Source organism: Crotalus tigris, unplaced genomic scaffold (assembly GCF_016545835.1).
Source record: "Crotalus tigris isolate CLP2741 ecotype Arizona unplaced genomic scaffold, ASM1654583v1 scf7180000018549.3470463, whole genome shotgun sequence".
Taxonomy (NCBI): Eukaryota; Metazoa; Chordata; class Lepidosauria; order Squamata; family Viperidae; genus Crotalus; species Crotalus tigris.
Window position 1 is genome coordinate 1,310,301 of NW_024097072.1, and position 20,030 is coordinate 1,330,330.

The 20,030-nt window shown below is 39.8% G+C and overlaps 1 protein-coding gene across 2 annotated transcripts in view; it reads left to right on the forward strand.

Moving 5' to 3' along the window:
* Positions 1-20,030, forward strand: part of LOXL2 (lysyl oxidase like 2) — a 51,123-nt gene that overhangs the window by 19,203 nt on the left and 11,890 nt on the right. For both annotated transcript variants that reach the window (XM_039354214.1, XM_039354213.1), the window contains 5 exons: positions 3,583-3,794; positions 10,140-10,359; positions 12,186-12,369; positions 16,586-16,737; positions 19,736-19,903. In XM_039354214.1, the coding sequence (XP_039210148.1) occupies positions 3,583-3,794; positions 10,140-10,359; positions 12,186-12,369; positions 16,586-16,737; positions 19,736-19,903 (936 nt within the window). The remainder of the gene's footprint in view (positions 1-3,582; positions 3,795-10,139; positions 10,360-12,185; positions 12,370-16,585; positions 16,738-19,735; positions 19,904-20,030) is intronic.

Consider the following 20,030-nt stretch of genomic DNA (forward strand, 5'->3'; position numbering starts at 1 on the left):
CTTTCTTCCATGGAAGGCATGGAAGAAGGACTGTTCTTCTCCTGTCTTCAAGCAGGAACCAATTCATGCCTTGCACAATTCACTTCACTTTACTCTCCAACTTCTCTCCAGCTTGTCCGTACACTCCAGCCACAAACATTTACTCTCCTCTCCTTCCTCTACTCCTTCCTGCTCTCCCTCTCTCTCTCTCTCTCTCTCTCTCTCTCTCTCTCTCTCTCTCTCTCTCTCTCTCTCTCTCTCTCTCTCTCTCTCTCTCTCTCTCTCTCTCCAATTTTTGGAGCATGTCCCAGTGAGAAGTGAGTGTCCCCCCTGGGCTCAGGTCCCTGATACTTAGGTACCTCACGGCTCCAACGGGGATACTGACTCAAAATCTCCTCATACCAGCCCTGGCTAGCAGCCAAGTCAACTCATCAGACCTCATGATCCAGCAGCTGCTCTTCAACACCCTAACTGAGCTGTGTTTTTCCTTTGCTTTTTCTCACTCCATATGTTGGCTTGCCCAAGCAGAACAGCAGCCCTTCCAGGCCGCAAAATCCATATGCTACAGAGACAGGAAGATTATAACTGATGGCTGGAACTGCAGATCCTTTTGAGCTTTGCACATTAATTTCTTTTCTAGCATCTGTTCTGGTAAACCACGCATGAAGCATGAGCCAGCAATGTGGGGCAGCTGCCAAAAAAGCCAAGGCATTTTTGAATGGCACCAATACTGTAATACTGAGATCCCACAGGAAGTAACAGCTCTGCTTTAGGCTTTAGGCTGGTCCAGTTTTGGTACTTGCTGGTCCAGTTTTGTTCAAACATCAGAAAGATGCTGAGGAACAGGAAGGAGAGCAGAGAAGAGCAAATTACAGGGAGGGTGGGTAGACTGTATGAAGGATTGGGTCTGTTAAGCCCAGTACTTGCCAAACCTGGGTAAAATTACCTCCAAATTAAGTAAAAGTGTTTCTTTTGGGGGTAATGATACACAAACCTATTAGCCAATCACAACAGAGACATTTAAATTGTCAAAAGTGTTTTACCTAAATTGGTAAATATCTTTTTAATTTCAGGTTTATGACTATAATTGTGGCAAGCCAGTATCACTTTGAAATGGGAAATGTGTTGTATTTCCTCTACACAATGGCTGTTGTCTTGCTTAAATGACTCTCTTTGGCTCCGAAAATCAGTGCTGACAGCTTAGCGCAAGCTTCATCTTTTCTGTTGATTTCACGCGGGCACGGATAAAGGGTGGATTGGGTGAAATTCAACTTCCATTGAAAACTTTTTATTTTCCAATTGTCTATAAAAAAGCATTTGAAATCCTTTTGCCCTTTGGAGGTATTGCATTTATAAATGGGAAGAGAAGAATTCCACAGCCCTGATGTCATGAAATAGAGACACTGTTTTGCTTACACAAACCTTCTCTGGATTTAGTTCCCCTTTTAGTTACTTATTGGTGCAGCAAAGAGCATTTTTTCCAAGTCTACTCAGTCCTCCCCAAACGAACGCCCCGTGGGATTGGCTCTGCTGTAAGTCTCACGTAGGCAGAAATATGGAAATACCTCACTTCTATGACTCATCCTTCATAGTTTCAGCACTCCGCGCTGTTCTCCCAAGCAAAATACATAATAAGCACAAGAGTTTTTATAAAATCATGGATTAAATTTTTCTACCAATGGCCTTCAGCGAGAGGAAGCCATAAGGGTGAAGGGTGGGGAGCTGTGACTATCAAAAGTTGCTAGATTGCTAGAAATAGAAGTATTATTATAACCGGATAGATAAGATTTGTAATCAGAATATTCTATCTTGCTATGAAAAGGGGAATAAGAAAATATTAAGAAGTTTGAATAAGGGAAGTTTTCGGTTACCCAAATATAACTTGTTTTGAAATTATAAATGATTGGGATGTTTTGAACATGGATAGGAAATTAACATTGAAAAAAGCGAAACGGGATACGAACTGAATAAATGGATATGGAGTGCAAATGCAATTAAGATATGTTTTGGTTGGAAAAGATATTCTAAACTGATATTATTGATACTATTAGAAAACTATAACAAATGCTGATATTCAACTGTATATTTATTAACAATAAGAATTGTATTTGCTTAGTGTGGAAAAATGTCTATTACTGGAAGAAGAGAGGATGTATTAGATGGTATAATATTGAATTTAATTGGAAGAAGCTTACATGTACCACGGAATTACTAATGGACTCAGTCATCACGTTGTCTATTAAGCACTTGATTGTAAACATAGAAAATTAATAAAATATTTATATTAAAAAAAGGTTGCTAAACAACAACTCCCAAGATAGTTGTGGCAACTGAAGTCATGATTCAACAACTTTTGGAGAACTGAAATTTTCTATCCAGTATTACCGGAAAGAAATTGACCAAATTTAGTGCACAAGCTTAATTTATCCATTTCTGGTATTTTATCCTTCTAGATTTATTTATTGATGCATTTATGCATGCACCTGACTCTCAACAACTCACAATAATCAAAGATGTTACAATACATCATACAGGGAAAAATGGCAAGCATAATGAAGTGAAGGGTGTCACTCTTTCCCAGCAAAGTATGAATAGATAAAGTGTTTTTCTGTTAAACCGGATCAAACTACAAATATTTTGTGTGAGGCAACCCCAGTTCTACTTTTTTACAGTTCCTGGAAGCAACTCGTCTGTTATTGGATGGTCCCAATTGTGGCCTAGATTGACAAATTAAAAAACCACCCCAGAAGATGGCAATGATAAATATTTCCATATTGTTGCCAAGAAAATGATATGGCAATGTCACACACTCTCTGGGAACTGAGTTCAACCTGAGGATGGCTCTACCATTAAAACCGAGTCTACCAAAATTAATGACTCATATTTTTTCACCTCTTTTAATAAAAACGTTAAAGACCAAAATTGATCTGTAGGCTTCCATTAAACTTCACTCAGAAGATTTGCCTTTCAAAACCCAACTTTTCACCCAGGATTAGCAACCTCCTTCAGACGCATCATGCCGTGTTGCTGTGACACCTCCCATCCCTGAGATGGAAAGTTCATTAAAGCAGCTGCCTCTTTTTTCAGAAGCTTGGAAAGCAGGCAGGAATTTTCAAGACACACTTTCTCAAACTCCTCTTTTAAATACCTCCTGATTCACGAGTAGCCCTATTATTATAATAATACCTAATATTTGTGGTAAATACTATTTACTTATGACGTTTGTGGTATCTTACATGCTTTGTTGAACTTTCAGTGCTTTACTTTGATTTCTAAGTTTTAGTGGTATGTAGATGATTGTCTGGGAACCACCACTGTGGATTTGTTCCTTGACATATTCCATCAACATTTTGCCAAAGTTATCTGAGATAAGTTTGTGGTGAAGGTTGGTCTGAGAGGAAGTGGTTTGTTCAAAGTCATCTAGTGACCTCTATGAAGCACTACGCCACAATACTGTGCAGTTTTTCACAACTCTTTAAAGGGGGTTGGTTGATTAGTTGGTTGGTTGGTTGGTTTAAAGGATATTTTTTCCCTTCTGGTCTTTATATATTCCAGTGGCCTGTGCCTAAAAAAACCCCCTCTTATCTTCCTTACAATCCTTAGAACACAAACATCAAAGTGGAAGATGTCCGAATACGAGCTGTCTTTTCAGCCTCTCGCAAACGCATCCCTGTAACGGAGGGTTACGTGGAGATCAAAGAAGGTGGCACTTGGAAGCAGATCTGCGACAAAAACTGGAGCACCAAAAACTCCCGTGTTGTTTGCGGCATGTTTGGCTTTCCAACAGAGAAGAAATACAACATCAGGGCCTACAAGTAAGAGGAACTTTTCAAAGGGTTGGTTACCGTCTTGAACTTCAAGAATGCAATGCAGAGGCAGATCTGTTTGGAACCAGCCATTTCCAAACGGGAGTTGGAAAAATTCTGGTAGTTTCTGTGTGTTTTGTTGTCAATGTCTGAAGGGCTTCAACTCTTAATTTCCTTCATCGCTTTTGACAAAAAGAGGCCTTCGGACAGCTGTAAAGCATATTCTCTTGAGCAATAATTTGAACAGTTTGTCCTGTCCAAAGTTAGAGGGAGGTCTGAGGGTACCAAGTTTCAGCTTCCCATGCTTGCTCTTCAAGTTTCCATGAAGGATTTTTTTTTCCTAGAGTTTCTTCTTTGCAGGATTTCATTGACCACATTTCAGATACTTGTTGGTGAAAAATAATGAAAGTAAAAGAAAGGAGGAAGCTTTAAGGAATGGAATCCTTAACTAGCAGCTCACAGTAATTTCTTAAGTCCATCCTAGGGTTTTATGTATAATATATTTACACTTCATTGGTATGGAAGTGATTCTAGATGGCCTGGCATGTTTTGTTTTACACGTGGGGGATAAACAATCACATGTCTACAACAGTGTTCGGGCTTTCTTGAGGTCTCTAATCTCCATCCTGCATATGTCTCTAGCTTCATGTGAACTGGTTGCTGCTTTATGTGGGGGTGGAATGGCCTGCTTAACTGCTCACTCAGAATAAATCTGGTTATCTGCTCTGTAAGTTGAATCACAACTGCCTGTCCTGAGGGAATGGGCTTTGGGCTTGGTGACTCAGTCTTTCCTCTCTTCAGTGGGGTCACATCGGTCAGCTGAAAGTAGGAAAATGTCCTGTTCAGTGTGATTCATTTGTCTCCTTTTCTTCAGCCCAACAAATTCCCAGAGAAGCTCAGAAGGAGAAGCAGTTGCTTAAAAGTAAATGATCATCACCAATGATGATCTGAATTTTGATCACGTGACCGTGGGGATGCTGCATCGGTCGTAAGTGTGAAAAACAATTAAGTCACTTTTTTCAGTGCTGTTGCAACTGTGAACAGTCGCTAAATGAACTGTTGTAAATCGAGGACTACCTGTATTGTATAATCCCAGGGGTATGCACTAATCTTATCATTCAACTCCCATGAAAGTTAAGGCCAAAACGTCCTTAAATAGGTTGACGGCTGGTGACTTCGTGAACATGCTCTGACGTTTTCTTCACTTCATGATGACCTAGTTTACCATTTCCATTTTCCAACCTATTTTTATTCTCCAGGCTGTACTACAGCTGTAAGGTTTCCTGACTTGACAATGTTTAGACATTTGGAATCAGCCAAGTTTGCTTAATTATCATCAGCTCCTGTAAACACGCATGCTTTGTGTCCTCTCTATTATATGTATCGTTTGCACAGTAATGTGGACTAAATCTTCTGTAGTTTTCCAACTGCACGCTGCAGGAGAGAGCAAAAGGGGCCTTCACTAGAAGCAAAGAAGGGCAAGCAACCATTTACCCCTTTCCTGACCATCCTTAGCAGCTGACCCAAAGCTACTCAGCTTGAAAACCCAGCAAAGAAATGTATGAACTTCTCACTGTTGCGAGTCATCCAGTAGCATCCCCCTTGCTTCTTTCAGAAACCTGCCGTTGTGGATTTGAATGCAGATAGCCCTCGACTTACACAGTTCATTTAATGACTGTTGGAAGTTATGACAGCATCGAAAAAAGTAACTTATCATCCTTTTTCCAAACTTAATGACCGTTGTGGCATCCCCATGGTCACATGATCAAAATTCAGATGCTTGGCAGTTGACTCCTATTTATGACGGTTGCAGAGTCCCAGGATCACGTGATCCCCTTTTGTGACCTTCTAACAAGCAAAATCAACGGGGAAGCCAGATTTCAACTAAATGTGTGTCTAACTTAACAACTGCAGTGATTCACATTAACGATTGTGTCACAATGGCTGTGGTTCACTTCGCATCTCCGGCAAGAAAGGTTATGAAATGGGGCAGAATTCAGAATCATAGAATAAAAGAGTTGGAAGGGGCCTTGGAGGACTTCTAGTCCAACACCACTACCACCACCACCCCGCTCAGGCAGGAACCCCTAAAAACGTCCAGTGTTGGAGCATTCGCAACTTCTGGAGGCAGGTCATTCCACTGATTAATTGTTCTGCCAGGAAATTTCTCCTCCGTTCTAGGTTGGTTCTCTCTTTGATTAGTTGCGGCGATTCATTTAACAAATGTCTCACTTACCAACAGACATTTTGGGTATAATTGTGGTTGTAAGTCAAGGACTACTTCTTTAGTCAAGGGAAGGAAAGCTTCCATTCATGTCTTCTCCAGTCACTTGCATCCAGTTCTTTTTACATGTGACTCCAGAGGCCCGGTTAATCTGTTTTCTCATCCCTCTGGTCTCCTTCTACCCCGTGCCATCATAAATTGCTCTGCTCACAGAGTGGGATCTTCCACTGCCCTTGTGGTTCTGCAGCTGCGGAGCCAGTCTGCAGCCGAGGCTCTCTTCCAATAAGCTAGCTTCATGCTTCTGTCGGCGGTCTATGAAAAAAAGGGCAGATTTGCCTGCCAAGCTGACGTTTTCATTCCTTTTTAAATCTGACCACAGCATTTAGGTGCTGAGGTAACCCATGTGAAGCTGAGGAGCCTGGTGGGGGGGGGAGGGAGAAATGATTCACAGATGGGACCTTTTGCTAAAGCAAACAGCTTTGTTCATCCCAATCCTGGCTGCCAAACTTGCTGTTTGGAATGTCGTTTAATTTCTGCTTGCAGGACGATGTATGTTAAAGGGGGGGGAATCAAGCTGGAAAATCTGGCCATTTGCTTTTCTGCTGTTTTCCTGAGCTCAGTCAACCATGCAGAAAAGGGTAAGAATAGTCTTGCTGAATAGACTTAGGTCCATTAATACCACCAGCTCTGAATTGCTGGTGGTCAAGTACCCTTAGTCCTTGACTTATAAACGTTTGCTTAGTGACTGTTAGAAGGCCGTGGCTTCTGACATCCCAGAAGTAAAAAGGGGGTCTGGTTGGTCGAGAATGTAATATTTTTCTGAGCATTTTTCCCAGAGCATTTATATTCTTTTAGTCTTCTGATATTAGGGAATTGCATTTCCTCAGATTTCCAGTTGGGATGGCCGGTTTGGGGGAAAATGCCGCCATGTTGACTGACTCCATACACATTACGCTTAATTAGAACTTGGGTTTCAAGCACAGTAGTGTTTGCACATGATATTAAATGAAAACCAAGCAAATCGTGTAATATCTTAGCACATTGTGAGAAAGCATATTTTCTCTTCTCTGATATTCAGAAGCATTCTATTTGTGATCTAAAAGTTTTGGCTCCGTCATAGCTACTTGACTACCTGTGAGTCAATATTAAATATCTAAATTAGAAGGAGTTTGTATGTTTCACTCATAAATATAGTTGAATTCCAATATTATTTACAAGTTTGGACAAAAAAAAGATTGACTCACTGACTAACTTACAACTGGAAATTGGATAGGGATTTTTTTTTAGCATGACACAACTGAACTAATTTAGAAGTTTCCCTTAACTTTCATAACCCCTAAACCGCATTTTGTATTGCTTTTTAATCATTTTTTTAAAAATAAATGTTATAAATCATTTAATACGGACAAAGAATTTATAGAAGGTGTACAGTTAATGTTCAGCATAATCTTGATGAAAATTAACTCTAAAAACAAAATACATGGTTGTTTTGGAAAAGGATTTTAGGACTCTTTGAATCTTGAAGCTGAGTGTCAAAGTCCACTATTTTGTTATTTAGAAATATCAATTTTAAAAAAGGGAAATTACTAAAACTTTAAGTAGTTAGTGTCCAAGTTCCCTTTTAGATATTCCAACTGATATATGTTTTTAAACATTTAAAAAATTTTCACGTATTTCTGATTTAAGTTCTCTGATTTATTCTTTATTCTGCAATAAGACTTTACTAAAATGCTCCCTATGAGTCAAGAATGCTCAGCTTGTTGATAGTCTGTGAGAATGGCCTTGAGAGACTGGATTAGGAGAAGGAGCAGAAGTCTAGGCAATGGACAGATAAGAGCCAGCTAAGCTAGGGGTCTAGCATATATAAGATGATCAAAGGCCTGGAGGCTAAAAGATATGAAGAACAGCTGCGGGACTTGGGTTTGGCTAGTCTAAAGAAAATAAGAAATAGGGGAGACATGATAGCAGTGTTCCAGTATTTGAGGGGCTGCCACAAGGCAGAGGGGGCCAGGTTGTTCACCAGAGCACCAGAGGGAAGGACAAGAAACAATGATTGGAAACTGATCAAGGAGAGAAGCAACCTGGATTTAAGGAGAAACTTCCTGACAGTGAGGACAATCAACCAGTGGAACAGCTTGCCCCCAGAAATCATGAGCGCCCCATCACTGGAGATCTTTAAGAAAAGATTAGCCAATCACCTGTTTGAGATGGTGTAGTTTCTCCTGCTTAAGTGGGGGGCTGGACTAGAAGACCTCCAAGGTCCCTTCCAGCTCTATTCTATTCTATTCTATTCTATTCTATTCTATTCTATTCTATATGTCTCAGAAAGACCCTCCCAAGTTCCTTGGACCGTAAAGTCGAGGGAAGAGAGATGTATTTTTTAGATTTGCAGGAGCCTGTTAATGTAACCTTACAATAAAGGTAGTGTTAGTAATCATTGGTGATGCTTGCACTACGTCTAAGTCTGCCAACCTATAATATTGATGCCATATTTAATTCTTTGGGTAATTTCAAAATCACCAAAGTGGATTTTATGTACAGGTTCTAAATTAAGGCCATCTTATTTCCTTCCGTAACAAAACAGTTGTTGGTTTTGACGAATGGTAATCCAACATGATTTATTCCCCTCTCTCGTATCCAGGAATTGTATGAAAGATTGCCACAGAGACTGTGGGCAGAGCTCATGTGTTCCTTTCAAATGGTTCCTATTAATCTTTTGAGCCTCCCAAAGTGGTTGACAGTCTTTTACTGGATTTCTCTTCCAGACAACCTATTTGGAGATCTGGCTTGTGTTTTCCCAGACTAGTGGAAAAGCAAAGTTGGTGTCTCTCTTTTCTTCTAGTCTTATCTGAAGGGCTTGGAAGGTGTGGAAGGAAATGATTGCCTAAATTATCCCTAACGTGTCACAACCTCTTTATCTTTACCCCTTGAACGTAATCCTTGAGGGCTTCAGCAGTGAGGCCATAAAAGGTTCTGTTCCGAACTAGCAGATAAACCAAAGGGATTGTTCCTCAACTGATTGTTTTTCTCCCATCAAAATAGACGCTATGGTTCATTAGCTAATCCTAGAGGAAGAACAGGGAAGCCCTGTTTACAAGCCCTCAACTTATAACACCTTGTTTAGTGACCGTTCCAAGTTACAACACCCCTGAAAAAAGTGACTTAGGACCGTTTTTCACACTTATGCCCATTGCAGCGTCCCCATAATTACATGATCAAAATTCAGATACTTGGCAACTGACATGTACTTATGACGGTTGCAGTGTCCTGGAACCATGTGATCCCCTTTTGCGACTTTCTGACAAGCAAAGTCAATGGGGAAGCCGGATTCACTTAACAACTGTGTTTCTGACTTAACAACTGCAGGGATCCACTTAGCAACTGTAGCAAGAAAGGTCGCAACATGGAGCAAAATTCAATTAACAGCTGTCTCACGTAACAATATAAATTTTGGGCTTAATTGTGGTCGTACGTCAAGGAGTAGCTGTATGAAATTTTTGTCTAGCCATAATGTGCATCGAGTAACTATCTTTGCGGTAGAGCTCGGTTGGTTTAACCCAGATTGTAAAAAGTATAGTTCACCAGCATCTACAGTAAACCGCTCCAGAATGTGAGGGCAAAAACATTCAACCCCTTAATTCTTTTCTGCATTTTGCTTTTCCAGGGAAAGGAACTAGGGATCAAGTAAATATCTTAGGGGAATTTAAAACACATCTCCAAAACCAGATTCTGGTGTAGGGGAGAAGGGATATCGCTTGCCAGGGTGAACTTGTCACCGCCAATTCGCTGCAGCCAACTTGCTGTGGGACAATTCAACAATTCGATGTAATGATTTAAAATATTTTAAAAATTATTTTAATTTTTGTCCTTCCCATTTCGTATAATGATTCTATTCCGCTATTCCTTCGATATTAGGGTAACCCTTGCCCGGTGGTAAGTTGTTCCATGGCAAGGTGGCCATGGTGAGTTGTTGTAGACCCTATTATGCTTGCCTGCTTGGTTGTGTGAACTCCTCTAGCCTGGATGCGAAGATGTCCTGGCCTCCATGCTTCCGGTCAGTGACAGATCTTCTCCATTCTTATCTTAGCGGTGAGTTCTTAACCATTGCAGTATTCTTCCTTCTCTTCCAGGACATCAGCAAGCAAAAGAAAGCATAAATACTGGGCTTATTCTGTGAATTGCAAAGGCACCGAATCACATCTCTTTAGTTGCAAAATGGGTGATCGGATTGTGACACTTGGTGGGAACGTTACCTGTGAGAATGGGATGCCTGCAGTGGTAAGCTGCAGCCCTGGACTAGCCTTCTCCCCTGGCAGCCACAGTGGCTTCGGCAAAGCTTTCCGTGTTCAGGTGAGTGGAAGAAATTCTCCTTGGTTTTACAAGGAAATTGAATTTTGCATGGAGTATACTGCTAGCTGTGAATTGGATTTGTTTGTATTGAATTCACAAACCTTTGCATTTCAAATAATCTTAGGAAAAAATGTCAAATCTGCTAGACACTATGTAATCTCAGTATAGTTTACTCAAGTAAGTTTACTCAACTACTCCTTAGCTTCAAAATCTGCTCAGTCAGGACCAAATTCTATTGGGATAAAATATTCTAGCTAATCATGGATTCTTTGTCCATATATGGTCATTACTTACAGAACTATGAACATAACTGGCTAGAATCCAGTGATGGGATAAGCCACACATTAAGTTTGTACAAGATAGTATTCTTCACAATACTTTGTGATGTACTTCTTCTTCTTCTTCTTCTTCTTCTTCTTCTTCTTCTTCTTCTTCTTCTTCTTCTTCTTCTTCTTCTTCTTCTTCTTCTTCTTCTTCTTCTTCTTCTTCTTCCTTCTTCTCTTCTCCTCCTCTTCCTCCTCTTCTCCTTCTCTCCTCTTTTTGATTATGCCTTGTACAGTATGGAATTCTTAAATAAGATTACCACATTAAAAAAAAAACATTGTGAAGGGTAGGATACATTTTAGAGCCAGTCATAACCAAGCTTTTCTCCAATTCCAAATAATTTATAGTGCCCCAAACACTCTCTCCGCTGCAGATTCTAATTTTCCAAAGTTCAACATTCCAAGGCATACATGTATATTTCCTGCTCCTCCTCAAGGAACACTAACAATATTTTCAAGGCACTGCCATCATGTTTAAAACACTGCATTTATTTTTCAAGCACAGTTGCTCAGTTGCTCGTGTTTACCTGGAAAATGCTAAGAATTATATTCTGCAGAGCCTTATTTATAATTTTCCCCTGCTTTAACACAGAACGTTTCAGAACTGCACAAATTTCATTTATCGCTGGAAGGGGTGAAGCACTTGGCAAAATGTCGCCTAATTCTTGTTCCAAATTCTTTTGTTCACGCCAACTGACTGTTGCTTTGTGTTCTTCCAAACAGACAACTTTCCTATTATGTAAATGATAGTGTGGACAGTTGTGCATTAGAATTCCTGAACTTTATGTAAGAGTGGATTTGCAGCTTATTAGCACACTGTGACAGCAAAAGAAAGACGAGTAAGACTTATTTGTTTTTAATATAGAATGGATAGTTGATGCTGCCAACTATTTCTGAGTTAGCACCATTTTTGGCAGATCTTCACTCATATTTAAAAAGCTGAAAATTGCCACGTATGATTTCTTAAGTTGGTAACAAAAATAGTGATCACGGCATAGACTTAATGGTACCATTTAGGTTGGCTGGATCTGGAATTATGAACCAACTGAAAGATTCCAGACTAAGACATTATATTAGATCCTGATTCTTATTCTATATAACCTGATTCTTATTATATATAAATATAAATACAATTCTTTACCCGGAGACCCTTATTCTTGCTATTAATAAGGTCTTGAGATTCCAATCTGATGCTTGTGTCGGTGGATCTAACAAAGTATTCAGGTTTGTGATAAGGCAAGGCAAGGAAAGGAAAGGCAATTCATGGCAAAAAAACCATGAAAAATGGGGTGTGAAATCACTTAATGTCTGCACTACTTAGTGATGGAAGTTCTGGTCCCACTTCTGACCGTACGTCAAGTTCTGTCTTTATGCTATCTGTGATTTGTGCCAGAAGGTGCATTGATGTGGATGAGTTGGCTTAAAGACATACGACCAAATAAGCAAAAATTGCCTCTGACGATGACGTTCCTAAGTGACAAAGATTTTCCCATTCTTTTTTAGCACCTTCTGGTGAGGCTAAAGGGTGGAGCCCAGGTTGGAGAAGGCCGCCTTGAAGTGTTGATGAATGGGGAGTGGGGAACCATTTGTGATGACGGGTGGGACTTACGTCACGCCAGCGTGGCCTGCCGAGAATTGGGCTTCGGAACCGCCAAGGAGGCTATCTTGGGTGCAAGACTTGGACAAGGTAAGATGTTTAAAATTAGGCGATGATGATGATAATGATGATGATGATGATGATGATGTTGGAAGGGACCTTGAAGGTCATCTAGGCCAATCCCCTGCTCAGGCAGGAAACCCTATATCATTTTGGACAAATGGCTATCCAGTCTCTTCTTAAAAACTTCCAGTGCTGGAGCATTCACTGCTTCTGGAGGCAGGTTGTTCCACTGGTTAATTGGTTGCTTCTCTCCTTGATTAAGTTTCCATCCGTTGCTTCTTGTCCTGCCTTCAGGGGCTTTGGAGAATAGCTTAACTCCCTCTTTTTTGGGGCAGCCCCTGAGATATTGGAACACTGCTATCATGTCGCTCCTCGTCCTTCTCTTCATACCTAATTCCAGCAACCATTCCTTAAAGGATGAAAGGGTAATGAAGATGGAGAGGCCAAGAGCTGACCCCATCCCATAATCCGATTATTAACATCTTCCGGTTCAGGAAGGGATTACTTGATAGGCAAAACAATCTGTCTAACTCTTCGGAAAGCTGATATAACTAAGAATGGCATCTCAAAAGAGGGAGGAAATATTCTATAAAGTTTAAGTTTCTTTTTTTAAATATATTTATTTTGTTTTATCAACAAAACTAAAATACAAAACAGAAAAACACACACACACAAATTACATCCCGCGCTAATAACAACAAAAAAGAAAGAAGATTGCCGTTTTTAAAAAGGGGGGAGGGGAAAGACCCAAGTATCAAATAAATTTAACATTAAACATATAGAATTCACCCCCAGGTGAATGCTGGAAAAAAAAAACCTGCCATGGTAGCATCAAAGCAATGTTCATGGCATAAAATCTAAATAAGCAGTGAAGTAACTCCAAAATGGTGTGGTTTGGGGAAAGAAAAGGAAAATAATTTACGTATGAGACATACTGCAGTTCTCTGGAATCTTAAAAATGTGAGCTTACAGCCAAATGGCGCACAGAGGGCTCTAATATATATTTAATTGTGGTTACCGCTACGGAAGTGCTAGCATCACATGAAAAACCCCCTCCTTGCAACGTGATGGGGCTAGAGCAGGTTGGCACATTACACAAGCAGAAGCTAGACATTTTGAAAGACTGCTCCGGTGTTGTGTTTCCTTTACTGAAAATTGGCAATTATTAGGAAAAATAACTAGCGTTTCTTGGAAGTGTATTAATAAAGATGATTAAGGGACTGAAGGTTAAAGCATATGAAGAACAGTTGCAGGAACTGAGTTTGTTTAGTCTAGTGAAGAGAAGGGTTAGGTGTGGCATGATAGCAGTGCTCCAGTACTCAGGGACTGTCACAGAGAAGAGGGTCAACCTATTCTCCAAAACACCTGAAGGCAAGACAAGAAGCAACGGATGGAAACTAAGCAAGGAGAGAATTGTCCTAGAACTAAGGAGAAATTTCCTGAAAGTGAGAACAATTAAGCAGTGGAACGGCTTGCCTTCAGAAGTTGTGGATGCTCCATTACTGGAGGTTTTAAAAAAGAAATTGGAAAGCCATTGGTCTAAAATGGTATAAGGTCTCTTGCTTGAGCAGGGGGTTGGACTAGAAGACCTCCATGGTCCCTTCCAACTCTGTTAAAAAGTGATTAAAGCAGAAGGTACCACCTCTAGCAAAATATGTTTGCATTTTATTTTTCTATCTGCTTTAGAAAAAAAAATATTGTTTGGGAAAATGTAGATGACTGCTTAATGAGAACAGCAACAAAACTAACTTTTTTCCATCTAAACTTTGTCCTTGAAATTTGGGGAAACCACGAAAGGTCTTTCAGTTTAATTAGATACTAGTCTATTCAAGCATACAGAGTAGCCTGAATGGGCCCACAACTGTTTTACAGTATTAACCTTCAACAATAAGAATAATAAGGTAGGATACTACTATGACAGTTGGATTAATTGCATGGGATCTTGGCTATAACATGATCCTAAAATTTCTCTGGTGCCTAGATACTGAAACTAAACTACTACTATATGTACTGTACCCTTGAAAAGGGCACAGAAACTGTAGAGTGTAGCAGCTACGTTCCCAATCAGTGCAAGAGTCACATATGTTTACATCAAAATATCAATGCCGATTGCCAGTTGTTTATCAAATATAATTTTATTTATCCGATTTCTATAGCCATCCATCTCAATCCAATTACTCTACAACTGACTCTGAAATTGACTAATTCTAGTTCTTGATATTGGCATTGACTTCAGGGTCTGATTATCTAAAGAACTGCCTTTCCCACTGGAAACCTCCCCCAATACTAAGATCAGCAGAAAAGATCCTTTTGATGTTGCCACTGCTCTCAGAAACCCAAAGTTCTAGCAAAGAGGTTTTGAAATATACTCCCTTAAGGATTATACTTGACCCCCACTCTCTCAGTGTGTAGAAAATCTGTAAAGACAAAGCTATTTTGCCAGTCTTGCAATAGTTAAATAATTTGATGTAGGAGAAGGAGAGGCAGAACTTGAGATGGAGTCAAGAGAGGAATCAGCCAGGAGTCATTACGTTGCCACAAGCAATCCAACTCCAGCCCCTCTTGAATTCCACTAATTTAGTGTTGACCATCAGTTGACTAGATTCTTGCGTGTAAGTATGAGCAATAAATCAGCTTTACCTGGAACTTAACATGCAGTCAGTGGTGGGATTCAGCCAGTTCGCACCACTTCGGCAGAAGCGGTAGCTAATTTTTTGTTGCCCAGGCCCAGAATGGACTTCTGGAAGCGGCATCCACACAGAGAGCCAGCTGTTCACCTATTTGAATCCCATCACTGCTGCAGTCCTGATTCTTCAATCCTGATATTTTAGGATCTACTGATTTTAATCAATTTTAGTTTTTAGATTCTGTGTTTGATTTTTGGCTTTGGTTTCTTCTGCCTTGAATACGTGCTGCTATAGAAAAGTAGGGTGTAAAAGACAGACTGTCTTATCTCATGCCCCCCCTTAGAATCCAGTTCTATCTTTTGAGCTTATTGGGAGTACTTAATAAGCATGCATAATATCAGATACTTACTGGAGAAAGGGGATGAACATTTATCTATGTATTTATTTACGTAATTATAGGCTGTCTAGCTGTATCCCAACTTTGTGCTCAGCATGAAACAATTGAAAAGAGTATAATGCAAAACAATTCAAAACAAATGTGTGGGAAAACAATACCATCTCTCCTAGACTGACATCCCATCAGAGGTTGTGACATAAAAAGTAGATTTTCAGAGCTCGTTTCAATGGGGTTGCATTACAAAGGGGAGCACAAGCTCTTCTACAGGACGCAACATTTTTCGTTATTTTGTAGTGTCATGATGCCCATTTAAGTTCAAAGATTACTTGAACATCCTTTTATAACCCTCTTTTTTCTTACAAAAGTAAAAATAACGTTAGAATTTTTCCAACAACCCATGTTTATTTGAGATTTTTTTTTGTTTTTCTGTTGTTCTGCAAAAGAATTATCTTTATCCCTACTGAAATATTAAGAGTTATAGGCAAAGATGGTCAGAAATGCCAGTGGCATATTTTGCTCCCAATTCTCCAAATGAAATTTAAGAAATGACGGAGAAATGGAAATTTGGCCTTTGTTCTGTTCTCTAACTAATGAAAGAAAGAAAAATACTGGAAACAGTAGCTCATAGAATAAAAACAAAATTAACTGCAGAAAGGCTTTATTAAAGCCCTGGATATTTTTTTAACTCAGAAGTCTCCTGGACCTCTGTCTGGATTTGGGGGAATTTGTGGAGTTGAGATGTCCAAGCTAGGAATGGTTCCACGGGCGCTTTTTTTTCCTCAAAAGGCAACTGGACTTTCTTGGTTTTTGAAAACATTTACCTTCTCATCCAAGAAGCTTCTTCAGCAGAATTGAGAATCTCCATAGACAGTCGATGAATTCTGTAATGCACTTTCCTGATCTGATTTTCTCCAGGAGCAGTGATACTCTTAGGACAGGTCTCTAGGAGAGAAAGTTCTATTAGGTAGAATGAAAAAGCAGGAGGAAACGACAACAACATTGGCGTATCACATTTCATGAAGTCATCTATTTTATTCTCTGAAAGGGGTGGGGGATTGTAAGATCTACACATTTCCTGAGTAACTATGTGAATTTATGTTGACTTTAACTACTATGGTCACCAAATTGGGGTAGTTTCCATCAGAACATGTCAAATATGCAGCAGACTTCCCTCTTGTTGTGGGGAAATGAGCTTGTGAGCGTCCCTTCCTTTTTAAAGGCATTGGTCCCATCCATCTCAACGAAGTGGACTGCACAGGGTTTGAAAAGTCTATTACAGACTGTAAATTCAGCAAGGAGATCAGGAGCTGCACCCATGAAGAAGATGCTGGTGTGAGATGCAACATCCCAGCAATGGGCTTCCAAAACCAGGTGAGATAATTGGCACCTTCCATAATGGGAGAATGGTTGTTCTCCTTCTCCTTTTCTTCTTCTTTTCTCCTTCTCCTTCTTTCTCCTCCCCCTCCCCCTCCTGCTTCTGTAGAATGCACTATGTGCTTTATCTTAAGAGCTGGAGCATAGAAATATCATTTCTTACTTTTTTTTCCCTCTTGACCTCCAGATCAAGAGACCACCAACAAAGATACTGCTTTGGAAATTATTGGTTTACTTTGTTCCAGCCACAGTCTCATCACTGGAGGTTTTTAAGAAGACAGTAGACAGTCACTTGTCTGAAATGATATAGGTTGTCCTGCTTGAGCAGGGGGCTGGATTAGAAGACCTCCAAGATCCCTTCAACCTCTACTCTACTCTACTCTGCTCTGCTCTACTCTACTCTACTCTATTCTATTTACTATTCTATTCTATTCTATTCTATTCTATTCTATTCTATTATATTCTATTCTATTCTATTCTATTCTATTCTATACCAACCCACCTCACATTGTTGTTAGTGCAAGAACATAATGAGGAGAGTTGACCCAAAGGTGCTTTTTCCAAAAGGCAACTGGACTTTCTTGATTTTTTTCTTTGAAAACATTTTGCATTTCCTTCAAGAGGTTCTTCGGTTCTGAGAAGAACTTCAGTTCAGAACCAAAGAAGCTGGTTGGATGAGAAGCAGAATATTTTCAAAGAAAAAACCAAGAATGTGCAATTGCCTTTTGGAAAAGGCACTTTTGGGACAACCATGGCCCGGAGGATTGAGATAATGAGGAGAATCAATTGCTATAATAGCAGTGAGAGTAGAAGTGGTGGTCTTCTTCTGGACCAGTCTTGCCATCAGACAGAGCAAAGGAGCTCAGTTCGTTTGATGCAACTTGTTTTTATGTCTTGGTAGCCTGATCACTGCTTGTGATGTCAGCTACTCAGCCATGGGGTCAAACTCAACTATGAGCACATTGTCATATTTTTAAACCCACGGGCAAACAGAGCTAAAACCGTGTATAGTGCAGCACACACAAACAGATGTTAGAGGACCAAAATCACAAACAAGCTCCTCAAATAGCTGCCGTGACCTGAAAAGGGTCATATGAATCAGAGTTTTGAATACTTCTTAAAATGTTTACTGAATTTTGGGTTTTCAACAGAAGGAGCTTTTCCTCAACCTTCCAAATTGAGGTCATCTTCAGACTGCTGGCTCAAAGTCTCTACTGGCAGGCAGTTCAGTGAATTTGTAAGATTTACATCCCAGGATTTGGCCAAACTCCACATGTTCCATTCAGTTTAACATCTGTGTTCTTTTAAAATCCATGGGCTCAATATAATTTGAGAAACATCCTAGCCTTTCTCCAAATAATTTGCTTCACAGTTTTTAACCAAGTGTCTTCCTAATACTTCCTTTAAAACAATTGCTCCATCTTAAATATCAGTTTGGATTTAATGTCAGACACTGTGAATTATAATTCAGGCTAGAGTAGAACTCTTCTCGACTGAATAAACATAGTACATTGTTGTCAAGAACTGGTAGAAAACAAAAATGAGTTCTTATTCCCCCAGGTAAAATTGCTCATGTCTCAATATTACACAAGTATCCTTCGTTAATATGATCTTCGGAGGTTCCTGGGAAAACCTGTGTACAATCAAATCAAGCATAGCCTGATATAACCTCTGTAGGATGTAGGATATATCTATATCAAGTTGGATAGCCTATATGTAAAAATTATGTTGAAGTTCTGGACTTCCAAGAATAAGACGAGATAGGCTGATGTTATGGTGGGTTATCGTACATTATGGATTATTTAAGATCATCTTAATGGACTTAGGAGTAGAAGGCTAGAGTTTTTCTACTAGGATTTAGTCTAGCCAAGATCTTGCCAGGAATTCTCTCTAATGAAGAGAAGGGAGAGGGGGGACATGATAGCAGAGTTCCAATATCTTAGGGGCTGCCACAAAGAAGAGGGAGTCAAGCTATTCTCCAAAGCACTTGAAGGCAGGACAAGAAGCAATGGAGGGAAACTAACCAAAGAGAGAAGCAACCTAGAACTAAGGAGAAACTTCCTGACAGTTAGAACAATTAACCAGTGGAACAACCTACCTCCAGAAGCGGTGAATGCTCCAACACTGGAAGTTTTAAAGAAGAGACTGGACAGCCCTCTGTCCGAAATGGTGTATGGTTTCCTGCCTGCCTGAGCAGGGGGTTGGACTCGATGACCTCCAAGGTCCCTTCCAACATTATTATTATTATTGTTGTTGTTGTTATTTTGGGAGTAATAATCTGAAAATATTTCATGAGTACCAGGTACTCAGGTACCAGTACCAGATACCAGTACCAGATATTACACCAAGTATCATCGTTAGACTACAGTTATTATTATTCAAAGACCTCTGAGCCAATTTGGTATAACCAGTTTGGTGTAGTGGTTGAAGTGCCATCCTAGAAACCAGGAGGCTGTGAGTTCTAGTTCCACTTTAGGCATGAAAATGTGCTGAGTGACTTTGAGACTATCTATCTATCTATCTATCTATTTATCTATCTATCTATCTATCTATCTATCTATCTATCTATCTCAAAATAAAAAATGAATTATGAATAATTTTTCGTCCTTGGCTCATGATATCATCTTAATCATGCTGATGGAGGATATTGTTGGGCAGCAAGTCAAAACGTGCAGGTAGCGTGAGCTATGTCAATGTGATGCTTTTTTCTGCAATGCGGTTTTTAAAAATGAGCAGAGTTTAAGCCATCTAAGTTATTTCCAACTCAACGGGAGGCAATCCACATTCAAAATATAAATATTTGTAAATAAATAAATAAATAAATAAAAGCCAGCCCGATAATTTCGGTAAACTGACTTGCCAAGCGTGTCTTTGTTGCATGACTAGTTTCCCCAGCCTCTCTCTCATCTATGAGTAGAAAATGCAATTTTCTGTCTCTTTCATTGGCGTCTGATGATCCCCATAACTTTCATTAACTCTCAATTATCCTCTGCAGGTACGCTTGAGTGGTGGCCGCACTCCTTACGAAGGCCGTGTGGAAGTTCTCCAGGAGCGCAATGGCACGCTCATATGGGGGTCCATCTGTGGTGAAGGATGGGATATAATGGACGCCATGGTGGTTTGTCGCCAGCTGAACCTTGGCTATGCTAGCCATGCATTCCAGGTACAGCATTGTTTTAATTCCACAAGTGCAAACAAATGCTCAGTGTTATTCATGGCTCTTCAGAATTCAGAAGCTCTTATTTAAAGAAATAATAATAATAATAATAATAATAATAATAATAATAATA